Raw genomic sequence first — 18,510 nt, 5'->3', positions numbered from 1 at the left:
GCCTCCTTCTCTTCTTGGCAAATACAGGTTAACATAAGATGTAAAATTTTTGGAATCTTTCATTTAGAAGTTGGATTATGCTTTTTCTTAGGAAGTAAGAAAGAAATAGGTTGTTACAGATAAATTAAAAAATAAACAAATATCCCATTTAGAAATTCAAATCACTCCAGGCAAAAAAAGGACAAATTGATCTTGTCAGCAATTCCACACATCCTTCTACCACTTTAGCAACAGCTAGATTTTATCCTTTTCCAACTGCAGAGCAGGGATTTTTAGGATTTTTAGCTTTAATGCAGTATGAAGTTCACTACATACATGCTCTTTCCATGGCAAGACTGTGATGCAACTTAAGATAGAAATGTAAGATGAAGTCTCTCCTTAAAATATCACATGGATAAAGAGATTTCATACTTGATTTGAAATGAAATTGCAAGTCTGGAAAGGCTAATTATGTGCCAAAGATTTACTGAGGAAACTGACTATTCAAGTGGAGTTCTCAAATCAGAAACAGTAATGTTGGGCAGAAAAACTGATGTGAAAACTCATCATTAATAATCAGAGTTTCTATACATACAATAGTGATTTACCCACTCAGACAGAAATACAGCAATCAAACTTTTAGCAGAGATTTTGTACTAACATTAAATTCAGAAGTGTTTACTCAAGGACATACACATATTTTAAAAATCAAGGGGAAATAGAAGTCTTGAGGAATGAAATATGCATATCCTACTACAAGTGCCTCTTCAAAATTGCAAAGAAGTCACAGAATATTAACTATTTAAATGGATTCTAGTGACCTGTTAGAAAAACATGCTGGAACACATCTGGATGTTTTTGAAGCTAGATTGAAAATATATTCTGGAATTCAGGTGAAGTTTATACAAGAATAATTAAATGTCATTCTGACATTACCTTCATGCAGTTATTTTAATAATAATCCATGGAAAAGCAGTTCTGCTTGCAAATATCTCCCCTTGACTGTGTAAGGACTAAAAGACATGACTGATTCTCTGTGTGAAGAACTGCAAGTGGACTTCAAATTAATATGCTACAGTGCCTAGTTTGACCAACAACACAGTAAGAATTACTATTTTTTTCTAAAAAATAGATGTTTTTTCTCTAGTGAAAATCATTCAATAGGGTATTACTTTCAGAGCTGTCCATGTTTTGAGAATATCAACGAGACTGACTCACAAAGGGTAAGGACAAAAGAAGCAATGTTCTTAAGTGCTGTAAATATGCCAATATAAAAATGGAAATGGTACTTTGCATGGATTTTTGTCTCCCATTGATAGATGTAAAAGTAAGGCATTACAATACCAAATTAGCTCCCCAAATGTGGGCTGAACAGGGAAAGCAGTCACACCCTCTAACTTCAGTGGTGGTGTCATCCAACACATCCACCTACAATGGAGCTGCCAGGAAATGAACAAAGCTGAATTCTGCATTTATATGTCAAAAATCACCATGGCCTCAACCCAGGGTCTAGAGAAGTCATAACCACATCTTTTCTGCCTGAAGATCAGACACAGAATGAAACTGTGTCAAAGAACAAGCTTTTCTACCAAGACACAGTTAGGAACCAACAGGATTGCAAATCAGGGCCAAAGCAATGCACTTTAATTAGCACCAGCTTTAATTGCTCTCCCTAGAAAGTGCAGCAATCTTTTCCCACAGATGAAAAAAAAAATGGGCTATTTTCTAAAAAAAAAAAAAAAAAAAAAAAAAAAAAAAAAAAAAAAAAAAAAAAAAAAAAAAGATAAAGATAAAGGATTCAGAGAGGCTCTGTACAAAGGGAGCCATGCCATGGAGGGCAGCACAGTGACAACAAGCTTTCAGCAAGTGCCACTTGCTTTGACCAGAGACTTGAAAACAGTCAATAAAAAGAATCTACTTGTGTTTCTCTCTTTGTCCATCAATTTCAAGATGACTCTCGGGACTACATAATGCAAAAGAAAAGAAAATTCTGCATTTCTTATGCTGCACAGAGCTAATGCCAAAATGATAACTGATTTGCTGGTGGTAAAAAGTTGCCACAGCAAAGAGAAAGTGTGAGCAACAAAACAGCTGAGATTCAATACTTCTTTATTTGCCCAAACATGATGGAGAATGTTTTCTAATGCTGAAATGCAATAGGATGGAGAGTTTATTTTGACTGGACAATTGGACTGTATTTTCAGGACAGACAATTTCCATTAACAGCAACACCAGGGTCCCCTCTCACAGCTGGAAACAAAAGGCAGACTTTCTTTCCATATTTATCAGTCTGTACTTTATTAAAATGGACACACTAAAAAAGCATTTTAAAGTATTTAAGAAGCATGGGAAATATTTCAAAGAATGACTGAGAAGTGTAAGAAAATGAAAATGAAGCTCAGGTTGGGATTTTCAAATTCACATTCAGTAAGATTTGACTATTTTGTCTTCTTCAGATGCTCTGTAAATCTGTGAATTAGCTAGTAGCCTTCTGATGTTTAACTAATTTAACTGAAACACAAGAAAACTGTTCTTACAAAATCAAACTCTACTAAAGCAGCTTCAGGGAGCTGAGTGTGTGATAAGTTATGCCTTTTGAATCTGCAGAAACTGTTTTACATGACCTTCCACTGCATGATGCACTGGGCTATGACACAGCAAAACAGAGTCACCCTGCCTGAGCCTGGCAACCTCTGAGTGTTTTTAGCCACTCCAGATGAAACTATTCATTTTTTTTTTTTATATCACACCTTGTACCCTCCAAACATGTGATTTCAGTAGCATGGAGTTTTCTTTCCCTAGAGGAGGTTTTCCATATAAACTGAAACGTCTTTTTTAAAAGGAAAGCACAGAAGAATAGCACCATGACATGTTCATCCCAAGAAAAAATAACTTACATTGTAGACAAAGAGACCAGTGTGCTGAAGGCTCCAGGGGTGATGGTGCTGATGTGATTGTCATAGAGAGAGAGGAGCCTCACTGAGCTCAGGCCAGCAAAGGTGTCGTTGTTTATACAGCTGATGGAGTTGCTCCTCAGCATCCTGCAAGGATCAAAACAGGGAATTAGGAACTACTGAGAGTATCATTTCAGGATAGGAGGTGCTTTACCAAGGGCATCAAGAGATGCTTTGGAAAGCATTCTGTGTTTATTGATTGCTGAAGCAGAACACAGCCACAGGAGGGTTAGATTCATGTAAACATTGTCTGTGAGTTTAAAATTTATCTCTTCCACTCAGCATTAGAGGCTGATGGGACCTGCACATCTGAAAGCAATATGCAGTTAAAATTATTGCTAGTGACAAACTTGAAATAAAAACTAAAGGCTCAATTTAATAAATATCTGACAGTAAGCTGAGATGTATTTCAGAGATCAATTGAGAAAGACTGCCAGAAGTGTGTGACAATAACAAATACAGGCTGCATTACTTCTGCTCATGTCCTGGATGCTTTTTGTAATCCACACTGCAAAAGTATGGAAGGAAACAGTATCCTCATCAAAAATCAAGGAATTTCTTAGGAAAGATTTCTAGACCTGGCACAGGCTCCAGAATATCATTATCATCATTAATTGTGAAGACAAAACCCAGTAATCATGCTATAAAGTGGTCTTTGCTTGGTGCTTGTACCAGATGAATCAGTGCTGTGTTTTGGAAGATACATCTCTCTGAGTTGTTATGGTAACAATGAACTCGACAGTAAAGACCAATTAATCTGAAAGACTGGAGTATCTTGTTTCACTCCATTGCAGAAAAGGCTCATGTGTATTTGTTACACTGCATGCCAATCAATATCTGGGTCTGTAAACATCACTGCACTGTTGTGATATTCCTACTTAGGTGAAAAATTATTCAGTAATTAAAGCACACTACCAAAGATCCACAAAACACATGCAGCTCGTGCTGCTGTTGCAGTGAATTGATCCTCCAAGCTGAGGAGGGTTAACTCCTGGGTATCAAATTCATGCAGTGAACAATGGAAATTCAGACTCCCTTAGGAGCTTGAATTTAAATCTCAGATTGGTATCTGCCAGCTGGGCAGATGCTAGATCAAAATGCTACCTGAAAATGCTACCAGAGAGAGGTTAGATGTGGCTGGGAAAACATTCACAGTGTTGTCACAGACATTCCATGTTTGAGGCTGAATGTTGTGCTGCTGCTGCATCCTTGGTGTCTGTGCAGTTACCACCAGAGGCACCATGGTCTCTGTCATTTTGGGATTGCAGCTGGGGTGAAACTGTGTCAGGAAAGACCCACAGGGCACAGAGACATCTTTGCCAGGTCAAGAGCACAAGCTCTAAAATGAACAGGTAGTAAATTGAGAATAAGGCCCTTAGTGGCTTAGCAGCAGCAGGAGACATTTCTCCTGCCCTGTATGGAATGTATCAGGCAGCAGAACTGCAAGATGGGATGGATGGATTTGAATGCCAATATATCCTGCACAGTGATTCATTACATTGCAGGAACATACAGTCTTTTAAAAGCTGGACCATGACCCTGACAAATGCAGCCCCTTTGCAAAAGATTACTGTTTTAATGCTGAAAGAAAGTCAATTAATGGATAGCAATATATGTCCCTCAAGACAAACCCTTTGGTTTCATATCATGGTTCACCACGCACTGTGTGCCCTTCCTGAAAGAAAACTTAGACTCACAAATCCTCATATCATGCTGTGTATATTTAGACTGCTTTATCAGCTGGGGGAAATGTAGGTCAGGTCAGCAGGATAGCTTGAATGTTAAGCATCTTTTTATTAAAAAATGTTGAATTTTGTTTAGGAGCACTGCCACAGGCTGCTTTACAGTATAAAAATTAATTTAATATCTATGGGCAGTATTTTCAAATCCCTTAGTAAAGTGCATACATTAAATTAAAGAACAGATGGCTGTAACCACAAAAAAATGTTAATGGAACAGCAAAAGTTCCATACTTGTCATTACAGAACAAAGTCCTTGAAATGAAACTTGAATTTCTTTTTACACTTGAGTAAGGACTGAACTAATTGTGTCATGATACCTTGCAACATAAGTAGTATTTTTTGCTAATGAATAAATTGCAGATTTGGACTGTATTTTGATTCCTAGAGTCTATTTCTTGACAGCCCCACTTAGTCAAGTGCTTTCTTTCTACAGCACAGCTCCATTTTGGGTGGGAGGCTGGACAAAGAGATGGCAAACATGTTCCTACGCATGTTGTTTCCACAGGAAAAACAAAATAATAAAAGCATTAAGTGACTGGAAGTGCACAAATTTGACAAATGACAGGTTCCCCATCATGTTAGTCCTGTGAAGATTTTACAGGAACAGCACATACATCTCAAAGCTGCTCATGACCACAGATAATAGATGGAAACCTTTGTAGAGAGTGGATTCACCAGGGAAAAAGAGAACCCCTGGGAAACCCCTTTCTAAATACAGTAAGCAAAAGGCTTTACTCACATTTTCCCTTTGTTCAAGCATGCAAATCATTGCTAGAAGGTTCCTAGTTCTTTGTGTTACCATAGGTTGATTTTTAGTGCAGGAATTTTAATATTCCTAATTGTTCTCCCCAATTGGACCCTTCCCTCAGACCGTGCCTTAACTCCTCCCCACCCCAGAATGTACAATACCCCTGTCTGACCCCAGCCACAGGCCTTCTGCCCCTTGTTACTGCCTTGTTCCAGTTTGCTCCAATACCTAGTGGAATCCTTATTGTTTGTTATTCCTGCATGATTAAAATTCCTTTTCAGACAATTTTTCAAACCCTCACGTGCACTCTACAAGCCCAGCAGTAGCACTGGCTGTGTAAGAACAGATATTTTAGCAGATATTTTTGCTGAGGCTGAGCACTCCCACCCTGCTCAGGGAGGAAGTGTTGTAAGTATTGAAGAATTAATTCGTGTTTTATAGAAATATACTGTATCAAATACTTCTACTTCCACAAAATCAAAGTGATGGTGAAACTACAAGCTGCTGCCAGGAAAAGGGGGAGCCACCCATCTACAACACAAAGGAGGGTGTCCCTACCAGGAGATGGGACCTCTCTGGAGATGGGATTGTCAACGACCCAGTGATCAACACCTGATCAGAATCTTATCTACATCAGCCTGGGTGGGCATGCCAATGCCAGGTTCCCATACCTATAATCAGAAACTTCAGCCCTGCCTGGAAAACCATTCATCAGACCAGCAAAAGGAGAGAAAAGAAATATGAATGTGAAACACCAACGGAGTGGACAACGGAATGAGGCAATCTCCCCTCTGGCTAAAAAAACTGTATAAAAGTCATCCCTGCAAAGGCAGACTGAGGTCTGAGGTTCACCCAGTATCCACCCCGGGCTCCATGCTGTCCATTCACTGTGGCTTTTTCCAAAATTCCTATTTGGCAATATTTTCTAATAAAACGGCACATTGATGAAATTGGGCTGATCATTTATTCCGGGAAGAAAGGCAGGGCTTTGCACTCACAGGGTCTTCAGGCCCGTGAGGCCCCTGAACATCCGTCCATGAACAGCTTCCAGCTGGTTCTCCGTCAGGATCAGCTCCTGCACTCCCGCCGCGCCGTCAAACGCACCCTCCCGGATCTCCTTGATCTTGTTGTTGCTCAGGTTTCTGCAAGGACACAACCAGTCACCAGCGAGAAAATGAGCAGTGTTTTAGTCCAAACATGGCACTGGAGGGAGGAAGATAGTAAGAATTTGTTCCTTTTAGTGGTTATCTGGAGAGATGTTCATTCAGCAAGGAAAGCATCCAGAAATTCAAAGGTGTTCCTACTGTCCTTACAAATAGCTCCCTGGCACTCATCAAAACCACAGTTATTTTAGCTGTATCAAGATAATTAAAATTAATGCAGTTACCAGCTTTTAACATCTCATATTCTTCTTTCTTATCCATGTCTCAGGAAACAATAAGTGCAAGTTTCCAGCATCTGATTCATGCCCACGAAGTTATGGGCAATGCTTGGGTCTGGATGCTCATCTGGCAAGGGTCAGTTAATGCCACTGCCATCGAAATTGAAACATGGACCACTGTTATTCACTGCACCATGTACCTGATACCAACTTTAGTATGAGCTCTTAAATAAAACCCCACCACTCAAAAAGAAACAAAGATCTTGTAATTGTCCATTCACAGCCACTGCAATACGCAGCATTATTTTCTAAATATTTACTCTGCCTGTACAGTCTCAAGATGTTTGCTTATAGATCAATATTAGAAAACTTTGATCTACAAAGTCAAATGAAGTCCTCCTGAAATGCAAAGTGAATCTTTTGAATATTTCATATTTGTGAAAACCCCAGTGAACAGACAATTTCTGAGTGATGAAAATGCCATCAGAGATGCATAAAAATAAATGGCATTCAATTATTTAAAACATTTCTATAGAAGGTCTTAAGCACATTGAAACTGAGCCTGAGTCCTTCAAGTGTCTCCCATGATGTCCTGTATAGATTGTGATGAATAATTCTATTTGTTGAGGTTTATGACAGGAAACATGGTTCTTTGTTTTACTATCTACAACAAAAAGGAGAAAGTAGAAGATATGTTCTTGCTCCCAAGAAGATGCTAAATTCCAACACCATTACTCATACAGAATAGCACATTATTCCAGAAATGATCCCAGTACAGACACAGCATGAGTAATAGTTTCAAAATCCAATTCCAGGTGATATAAAACAAATGACAAGGTATCAGATTAACACCTGGGCTACTCTGCTCAGAAGAGCTGGCAATCTTACTGGGATAAAAGTTGACAGAAGACATGGAAAGACGACAGCTTGGCCTCAGATAGAAATAATGTGGGTCTTGCTCTTTTCAGAAGTCATCACTTAATAAAATGAAATAAAAAAAAGCGCCATGGTAATATGTTTCATGTGGGAAACTGGAGTACACTGGTTTATGTCTGCTGAACAACTGTCAGAGAGTGGGCCCTACAGCATGTGGCCCATCACCTCTTGTGCTTTCTTGTGATCAGAAAGAATAGGAGCACGCCAGCAATCAGCCAAAAATAACATAAAAACATATAGAAATACTTACAGGCAGATTTCTCTTTCCAGAAGTTTAGTGCTTTGTGCTAACGCTCACATGAAGAGTTTATGTTCAGTGTCAAAGTGAGTCAAGGGAGGATATTCTGACATATGCATTTAATTTGGGGGCTCAGCTATTTCTCTAGTGGAAATGTTTATAGCTCTGCATCTCTTTTAAATGCTGGCATAAATAAATGCTCCCCAAAATTCCCCTCCTGGTAAAGATCATGCCACGATGCATATTTGCACAGAAAATAAGTAAGTAAATGTTTGTGGTGGGAAGGGAGGGTGAGTTACTATAACAGACAAAGACTTGGAAATTGCAAACTTGTAGTTACAAAGTTTTATTAGTTACTTTTTACCATATAAAAGATGTTTAGGTACATGTATTAAAACACGGGGGCAATTTTAATGGTCTGAATAATGGTTAGATACTGAAGGAAAAAAACCAGCAAATACTGGAGACAAAAGCTGGCCACAATCTGCAAAGGAATTGGCACCTTTATACAGTGCAAACATCTGAATTTTAATTGCTGCCAAAGGACTTGAGCAGATAGGCAACTCTGCTCATTTGAGTTAATAATGCCTGATCTTTTCAGCAACACGAAGTTACCCATAAATATGCCAGCAGTCTCAGAAGAAGCCAATTATAAATACCTTTCCCAGGCAAGAGACTTGAAAATCCAAGATTATGCTGAAATCAAAGTTGCAAGGCAGAGAAAAGAGAAGCTCTGTAATAATAAATAGGTAAAGATGTTACAGCCCTGTAATCCTGCCTGGAATATTGTCAAAGCAGATGTTCTGCCAACCTGGATTTTGTTATTTGTCTTCCTGAATTAGTGTTTCCCATATCAGAATGCAACAAAAAAAAAGGCAGATGACAACACTTAGTCACCAAAAAAAAAACCAAAACCAACTTTCCTCTGAAGTCTGAACAGCTAGAATAATAAACATCAGAAATTACATCTTTTTCAGTCTACAGTTACCAGGAAAAATAATCAGCTTGTATAAAGCTTAAAAAATGAAAGCATTGTAACCTTTTGCCTGGTCTACAACTCAGAGACCCCTAACTCCATCCTTCCCCATTCTAAAAGCTTCTTTTATATGTGACCATCACACTTGACAAGCAATTTTTTATCAGAAAAAACTTACTGACAGTTTATAGCAAACTCCCACTATGGAGAAACTCTATCCTCTTGCAACACAGACCTTCTTCCAGGAATAATTCTTGAAATACTGGAAGACAGTGGAAAAGAAACTGACTTTCGAGATTCCTATGCCCTCTAGCAGGACCCAAACGGGAGCCAGCCTGGCCTCAGCCTGGTAACTCCTGAAGGCTTGTTCCAGAAGGACTTGCTGACTTACTCTGCTGATAAAATTTAATCCTATTGCCAGACTTTTATGTTGGGCAAGAGGTCAAAATAAATTTTCAGAAATCCTGGGTCTGCTTTATGGGGGGCTGTGAATAGGAAATGAAGAGAAGCTATCAAGATGACATTGTTCACACAGCTCACTGTTCAGTCGCATCTTATTTACTTTATGGCTGAAGTTTATAATAAAATTATTTCTGCTGATCTCATGACTTCAACACAGAGCGAGCTGGATTCTATTCACAACACAAGCATTAACTGGACTGAACACAAGCATTCCCCCTGCTGTACCTGCTGGGTCAGTGTCAGCATTCCAGCTCCCCTGTGCTTAGGTACTGACACACCTTCCCATCTGGAAAACCCCTGAGCCCAGCCCAGCCACAAGGGATCTGCCTGGTCTCACCTCCAACCCTGCAGTTTCATCATAAAAACAGCCTGTTCTGAGTGAGGTTTCCCTAGAATATTTCTGTCTGCTGAGGATGTGTTCAGAATCTTTAAGCACACATGAGGAGACAAAGCCCAGTGCTGCTGCATTCCTCTGGAGGATGCTGAGAGGGTTTTCCAGCCTTTCCAGACCAATAGTCTGGCTGGGTTTGATGGTGTGAACTGTTTTCAGGATGGCACTGAAAGTCTTCAACACTACAGCGAACTGCACCCAGTGACACTCCTACACTCACCCAGCAGAGCAGACTGATGGCCTCGCTGTAAAAAACACAAGGAGCCCAAATGCCATGAAGCACAACACACTCTGCAACATGATTTCCAGAAAATAAAGTCTGTATAACAAGTTTCTGTATAACAAGTGACAGATGACTGCAACCTCATTTACCATGGCAGAATTCACGCTTAGGGGAAGGAACAACAGGTAACAGCTGTTTCCAAAGGGCACAAACTACTTCTGCCTCCCCAAGAAACTTGATATCTTGGTTTTGAAACTGACTTCTAGTCCACAAACTCTATCATCATTCAATTTTATTTCACATGTAAAATGTTCAAATCCTGGTCTGACACTCCATACAGTTCAATCTAGCAGAAATACTTACAGCCAAATTAAGCCTCCAAAGGCAATTACATGCTGGAGGTGGACTGACAATGCCAGCTAATGGCAAGACAGCCTGACGTTTCTTATAATAAAGACCATATTATATGTTCACTTTGTAACTTTGGCAAGACTTAACTGAATGAACTGTTAGATGACCCTTTCAGGTTTTGAGGTAAATATTTTTTTATTACTCTTGTTCTCAAGAGAAGAGGTCAGTCCCCTTTCTCCCCAGCAGTGCATGAAGTATGGCAGTTCACCTTTCTATTTTCAATGTGAGCTCATTGCTGATTTTTCTTCTGCGGCAAGAGGAAAGGAGAAATGGCCACTGATTTCCTGTAGGCACAGAGGAGTGGGCAAGCTCCAGAGATGGCATCTGGGGGCTGCAGCCTCTGCCTGTGAGTCACTATCCCATTTCAGCAAGCAAGGGCATCTCTGCTCCCTCTGACTCAGATACACAGGAGGGTTTTGGACAGTGAACCTGCCATGGCCAGGAGACCCCCCCAGGCTCCCATGGCCATGGGAGTCCCCAGGCATTCCAAGGTTTTTTCTCTAATTAACAACTTGAGGTGTTGCCAGGGAGTGGTGTGGTTCCCAGCATTTGCTTCATGCTGGATTTGGTAGTGGCTGCAAGAAAAGAACTGCTCCCTTCCACAAAAGTCAAAACTTCACCTCTGTGAACAGGGATGAATCCCCTCTCCCTGCCTGAGCCCTTGATGTGCTGCTGAGTGAGAAGCTCTCCCACTGGAAACATAATTCCCTGTGAAAGGCAGGAGCTTTCAGCTCCCATGGCTGGAGGGCAGCAGGTCCTGGAGCCTTCCTATATCCTGGGCATAGGATACCCCCAAAAATCCAAGTCAAGGAGCAGCTCCCACTCTTAAAGAGCTCAGAAGTGCATCCTTGTGTTTCTGCTGCACTTCAGGCAGATCCAAAATGCTCTTTGCTAACCACTGCAAAATACCAGCAACACAGTCCTTGGAGCCTGAAGTCTTAGGGATGGGACTTCAGCCTTCAGAGACTTCAGCTTTCCCTTTACACTTGCAAGATCAGGTAAGGCAATATGGTAAGAATACAATGAAAGCAAAACAGGGAGAATCTCCTAAATTACTTCTGGACTGGGTTAGACCTGTCTAGAAGAATCTACACCAATTTTTTTATTCTACTGTAAAAAGCATTAAACATAAAGATTATTAAAATGTAGGTTATGAAAATAGCATTATGTGTATCAGATTTTGCAGCTAATTATTGAAGTTGATTTTTATTTTTTTTAAAGGCACAGGCAGATATGTTAACCTTTTAAAAACCAGCAGGGTAATCTTAGCAATTTAATTACTAAGTAAAATGTGGCATCACATTGCATTATGTATCCCTGACCTTTAAATATCTATATCAAGAATTCAATTTTGTTTTGCACTATAACATATTAAATCCTAGGCTGACAAATCGTACAATAAAGTTCAGCTTAGGAGAACTATTTACAGACAAATTACACCACAACAACTAACTACATATTAGAGGTGGGGTTGGTGCTACCACCTATTGCAAAGGGGGTCTGACACTTCCCTTTTTTCCCCATCATTTTGTCTCTGTCTGGAATTCTGCTGGAGCTTTACCAATCACAGTGGAACTATGAAATGAAGTTTCTTTGCATGGATCTGTCACTAGTCGTAAACTCAAGTGAAAGACAACCAAAGGACAAGCACTCAAATACACATCAGATATCCACATTACAGATAATTCAGATTAATTTCGAAGAAAAAAAGTATTTCAGAGAAAAAATCAAGAAAGAAATATTACATGATTTAGGCGAATGCTCTGCCACTGCAAAGCTCTGAGCCGTTTTCTTAACCCTAGGAAGCAATTCAGTTTCCAGACAGATTCCTCCACCTGCTGTTTGCCTTTAACACTTAAGCAGACAAGGAATATATGATGAGACAGAGTCAATACTGTCAATCAAATAACAGCTAGGCTTCTTGTCCCTTATACACACTAACAAATGGGGATTTGACCAATGTTCTTCCTCTCTGATTTCACAGCAGCAGTGAGCCCAGTGCAGAGCCTGTGCCTGACATTCCTGCCACACAGAGCTGCTGCTTTAGGACCAAGAGCAGCAGCAATCCCATCTGTGGCATTCCCCACATTTCCCTTCCTGCATGGTGCAGAGGGGCCTTCCATTAGCAGAAGGATTTTGCCTAGTAAAGGCCAAAAAGTAACTTGGAAGGAAAGGGGTGTTTGCTTCTTTCTTCCTGATAGCCCCTTCTTTTCACAAAATGGAACAAACAGGAAAATTTGGCTTTTTAAGGATCAAAAGTTGTGGTTGAAATGTTGGTTTGCTCATATGAAAACCAAACACTTTCAGAAAATCCCTTAAATTAAAATGGAGAAACATCTTTATAGCATCAGGTAGAACAAAAGAAAGGAGTTCAGCTACAATGATTTCCTAAAGAGCCTCTGCTTGGAGGCTGCCACTAAAACCCAGCAAGAGGCACTTTGTAGGGTGCAGCTTCTTTTTGCCATGAGTTTGACCTGCTCCTGCACACCTCTGATCTCAGCAGGTACCATGGACAGACAAAAGAATCTTTTGTTTCACAGGAAACAAACTCTTAAAATACTCTCAACAGCAGTTTTATGCTGGATTTATGCCCAAAATACAGCCCCTGTCAAGGCATCCCTCCCTCTGAGTGATCAATGGGGACAGGAAGGACAGCACTGTACTTCCCTACAGTAAGTTTTAAATAGAAACAAATTATTCCAGTTTTCAAAACATAAATCCTGAAGGTTTGATGAGGATAGAAGCTTTCCAGGTTGTGTACACACTTATATAGCATGCATTTTTCATTCCTGTTTACTATCTACTTACACAGGGAACAGAGCACTTAACAATGTCAACAACATCTTCTGAGTGCACAGTAGCTACAAATTATTGATCATTCATAAAACATGAGGCAAATGTTTGTGATTAGTTCCTCAAATCTGATGGCCTGTGCTTACACAGGTATAACCCCAGCCCAAGCCTGCACTGCTGCATCTGAAACTCTTGTAGAAATAAAAAGAACCCCACTACAATTGCCCTCAAAGCCCCTGAGATGTCACATGGATTCAAATGGCCAGCAAGCTCCAGATGGCAGAAACCACGTGAAACAAATGCAGAAGAAATTCCCTGGTTTGGTTGAGTTCCCTAAATTAGTTTGACCCAGACAAGAAAACCTTACTAAAAGCAAACAGTTAAATGAGACATTAGCAATGGGTCCATATGCTTCAAACTTTAAAAAACTTCAGAAGGATGTATATTGAAGACTATCAGCAGGTATCTGACATATTATTCTCTTTCCAAAACACTGCACTTATTAAAAATATACAATGTACTGTGCCAGGACTGTCAGCAGAATTATACAACTATATTTGAATGACTGATCTATATGTTTGCTAATTTATTCTCCTGGCTAAACCAATAATGATCATCAGAAGCTGCCATTGTCCATATCTTGTAATATTATTTTCCTTTGACTATTTGAAACAATCATAGCACAGCTGGAGACACACAATACATTTGAGAGACAAACCCAAAATGCTAAATGTCATAATCATCTCTAACATTAAGCATATATCAGAATAAACTCTGGGACAGAATTCCTGTCAGTCTCTATGAGTGAAAGACTAAGAAATGTAGCCTTTAAAAACCCACAGAAATGTCAGCCTAGGGATCTTCATCTGTCACTGTGGCTTAACTGTGCCCGTCTGTCCAACAGGGAACTCCTTCAGTTTCGTTAAACTCACATTAAAAAAGTGATTTCTGCTACTGCAGTACTAAATTATAAAAAACTCATTCCTTCCTCCTTCCTTCCAATCCAAGGCTGCATGTATCCTAACAAGTGACTCAGACTTACATTTTCCTGAGGTTGGGCAATTTCTTGAAGAGTCCAACAGCTTCCAAAACAGAAATATCATTGTCGTTCAGACGCCTGAGAGGAACAAAGAAAGACGTATTCAATGCCTCACAGATGTCTGTAGATACATCCCTGTGACATTCAAGGCTACCACACAGAGAACCATGACCTTTGTTAAGCAAGGCACTCCTGGACATCTCCCTCAGACCTCCACAGGTAAAAGAGTTTAGCTTTGAAAGAAAAGAGACGTGGAGGACTATATATAGTAAAAGTGATGCCTCGGAAGGGTGACCTGGAACAAAAACTGGACAGAGCTGTTGAATAAAGTAGATCTTTATTGAAAGGCCTCCAGGATCCACCTTGGGCAGGACAGGGCCTGGCCAGGGCTACACCCAGGGTGGATTTAGAATGGTCACAAAATAACCAAACGGTCACAAGATCTCACACTTTTATAAGTTTTGGTCCATTTGCATATTGGGGTTTAACTGTCCAATTCCAGCTCCAGGCTGTGAGGTCTCATCCTTGTTGCTGCCCTCTTCAGTCCACTGTTTGTGCTTTTGGCCCTGGAAGTTGTCCTTGGTGTGCAGCAGGACAAGGATTTGTTTTGTGTCCCTGCTGTGTGCAGAGCTGAGTGACACTGACTGTGAGCTCAGAGCTGCACCCTGGGCACCACAGAACATGAAATACATGAAAGCTCAAACCTAAGGCATCCAAAGCTTAGTATGCCTTAAAGAGTGTAATAGGACAGTGTCAGAGCCCCTTCACCTACCAAGGCATGGGACAAGGAATTACTGACCTCATCTACTACACACAAACTTCAGTTGTGTGACTGAACCTCTGTCCTGCATTCTGTACATGAGACACACAATTGGAGACATGGTCCATGTAACCACAACCACTCTGATTTCTGGTCCTTTCCTACAAAATCTGCTGATCTTCAAAATGAATGTGAAGGCCACTATCTTGGCAGGCTTGGGATGTAAAATTCTTTCTCTGATTGCACATAGCTCTATTTTGCTATGTAGCATCTTTACTGTGTTTCTGGATGTCTCTCATAATTTCTTGTGAGTTTCTCATATTTTTTCTTGACTTCAGATCAATAATTTTTATGAGGTTTTAAATAGAATAAATACAATAAATACAACACTAACTCAAAAAAGAAAATTCTGTTTGAAGAGGCTACTAATGCAAGAAAAGAATCAGAATCTTCAGTTGCTAAGCAATAAGAATGTTTTCTCATACTCCAGTTTCTTGAAGTTACATTAGTTTAATATGACCTGTTCCACCCAAGTAGCAGGCAGTGCTGAGATGACAGATCACAGATCCACTAAATGGTTAAAACCATTCCTTAAATAAAAATGACCAGGTGCAAAGGCAGAGGACTCCAGGGTAGACTGGAAAGGCAGGACACAGCTTGGGCCTGGCCAGCACTGGAGGAGGACACATGGCTGGGGCACAGGGCTGTGGCACCTTTCTCATCCCCACAGCTGGCACAAATGCTACAGAAATGAGAGCTGTGGTGCAACTCTGAAATAAAATCAGCTTTCCCATTTTCACACAGGGATAAAAGTAGGAGGTGCCTTTAATTACCTGAGTCCCTTTTACAGCCTTTAAAAATCAGAAAGCTGAACAGCCCTGGGAGAGGCACACTTACAGATCAGTGGTGTACTCAGGGAGGTGAGTGGGCAGCCGGGTGAGTTTTTGGTTGGAGCAGTCTACGATTGTCCCCTCGCAGCGACACTTCTCAGGACAGACAAGGTCCATGAAACACTTCCCAGTGAATTTACTTCTGTAATCCTCTGACCCTGCAGTAAAAGGAAAATATATTCCAGCAATCAGTTGTTGATAACTGCAGCAACCAGAGGTATCATGGAATCCATCCTCAGCATTGCCTCCTGTCATCCCCCAGCTCCTGCACACAGTTTTAATACTTGCCAAGGACTTGTGCTCAGCAATTTTTAAAATTACTCCCAAGACTTCTCCCTGGTTTTTCACTCCCCCTTTAACAGACTTATTCCTTGTCTAACAAGCCTACCTGTTAAGGTATTTTCCAGCAAGGTCACTTTTTTCCCATTTGGAATTTAGTCCAGCAACAAGGAAAAGGCATCTCATGAAAGAATTCAAATGACAAAAGACTTTCAAAGATGTCATTTAAAAGGACCAAACGTTCAGACCTCAGCTATTAGAGCTGTTTTTTAGAGCAATCTTTTATTTGACAACCTTGTCAACTTTCCAACAATTAGACATCTTTATTAACTATGTTAAACAAACAGCAAAGGAAAGTAATAGCAGTTTAAATCATTTTCATTTTAATTAAGGAACGGGTAGAGCATACTTAGTGAGAAGCACTCCCTGATGTACCATTACACCGTGATTGCCAGACCTCTTTGACTGGGTTTTTGACCCATTCTAATGAAATGCTTTTCCAATTAGACTCAGTGAACTAATCTGTCCTTTTCAGGTTTGGTTTTTCTCATTTAATAGCAGCAGGTTGGAAACTCGATCTCAGTGCTTCAAGGAACCAGGAGGATTAATAAATGCAAGCAAAGTGCTGCCAAACCCCCACCATGCAATTCCTGCCCACTCACTTTGTATTTCCTAATGGAAGCACCAGACCCATTGCAGGAACTTTGTGCAAGGCCCAGGGATGGTAATTACCAAGAAGCATTTTTCAAGTTTTCTGAGTTTTTAAAAGTCAATAACAAGGCTTTCTCAGAGAGAGGAGCCGAACAAATGTTTTAAGAACCCAAAAGCATCAACAAAAACTTAAACCTGAACTGAAATTTGTTTCTAGAGATTTGATGACATTCATCACCTGCTTCCCCTTCCCAGATTAATAAATACACCACTGCCCATTTTATGACCATGCACTATTTTCTGGAAGAAAAAAGATGTTTTCTATATCCACTATTATTTTAATTTATGTTATGCATTCTCTCCACAGGGTGATGCAGTGAAAACAAGCAATTCTACAGGCAATCTAACACTTTGATCCCACAGACACACTTTGGTTTAGTTTTGTAATTCCAAGTTGGATTATGAGAACATTGACATACAGATTTGTACTTTACTACTTCAGTGGTGCTAAATACTTTGCTGGTTTTTGTGCTTATTATAAATTATACATCTAAAGTGCAACTTCACTGACAGCACAGCACTTAAAGTATAAGGAGCAGTGGGCATTTTAAAGCATTATAAAAATACAGTCAAAGATTTTCCCCACACCATCATAATTTAAACTCTTATCCTTTTAAAACAAGCTAACATTTGATTTCCAGTCCTAGACATTCCAAGCTTGGTAGTCAGAATGTTTGCTTCTTTATGATTCCTTAGAAACAACACCAAAGACAAACAGTTATCACAACCAGAGTTTATTAAAACTGCTACAATTACAGTACACATTGAGTAACCCACCCACAATCAGTGATCACAAAGTGTCTTGGAAATCTCCAAATTAACCCCTGAAGAAGCACTTCTAAGTTTCCTAGTTGAAAACCTTTTGTTGAAAAAAATGATCACAAACAACGTGAAGTTAAATAGGGTAAACATTTATTAAGTGAAATTGTCTACTGATGGATACAAGATTCACCTTCCTATGGGAAAAAAGAGATGGGAGAGTGGAATTCTTGATGGAGGAGAGAAAACACTGTATAACACTGGTGAAAAATCAACAAGTTTTGGTTTTCTCTCAAGTTTTCTGGGTGAACAAATAAGGAATTTTAGCACACTTTGACTCGGCACCCCCTCTCCTGATGGTGAGGCACACAACCTTCCACACTGCAGCAGCTCTAAGAAGTTGATGCTGCCTGGGCATCTGTCCACAGCTACCACCACTGAACCAGGGAAAGGCCTCAGCTCAGCAGGAGAGCAAGGGAGAAAGCATCACCTTCACACTTATTTCTTCCTTCTCTCTATCTCTTTATTTTCTTTTTTTGTTGAAACTGGAGTTTCTCAGGTAATCACCAAGAGTAACCAACAGCCTGCAAGTGCTCAGCAAGTACTCAGTCATCTCTTAGCCTGAGAGACAGCAGGAATCACCTGCCAAAGACTAGATAAAATTTACTGTTTGACCTGAGCCTTGAGATCACTTGGACAGGTGGCTGCTCTATTAAGATATTCCCATCTGGGATAGCAATGTGAAATCCAACCATCTGCTTGCAGAACTGTTTAAGCACATATATCCATTCCTCCTGACTGCCAGGCTCTGAGAGAACACAACAGGACACAGGAAACA

General features: G+C 40.1%; 1 protein-coding gene across 3 annotated transcripts in view; it reads right to left on the bottom strand.

The window, feature by feature from the left end:
* Positions 1–18,510, bottom strand: part of SLIT3 (slit guidance ligand 3) — a 471,665-nt gene that overhangs the window by 97,189 nt on the left and 355,966 nt on the right. For all 3 annotated transcript variants that reach the window (XM_066328946.1, XM_066328944.1, XM_066328945.1), the window contains exons 15-18: positions 15,931–16,081; positions 14,277–14,351; positions 6,422–6,565; positions 2,877–3,020 (exon numbers count right to left, since the gene is read on the bottom strand). In XM_066328946.1, coding sequence (XP_066185043.1) covers positions 2,877–3,020; positions 6,422–6,565; positions 14,277–14,351; positions 15,931–16,081 — 514 coding nt within the window. The remainder of the gene's footprint in view (positions 1–2,876; positions 3,021–6,421; positions 6,566–14,276; positions 14,352–15,930; positions 16,082–18,510) is intronic.

This window comes from Sylvia atricapilla, chromosome 14 (genome assembly GCF_009819655.1).
Source record: "Sylvia atricapilla isolate bSylAtr1 chromosome 14, bSylAtr1.pri, whole genome shotgun sequence".
Lineage (NCBI taxonomy): Eukaryota > Metazoa > Chordata > Aves > Passeriformes > Sylviidae > Sylvia > Sylvia atricapilla.
The sequence above is the reverse complement of the archived record's forward strand: the minus strand, read 5'-3'. Positions and strand labels throughout refer to the sequence as shown.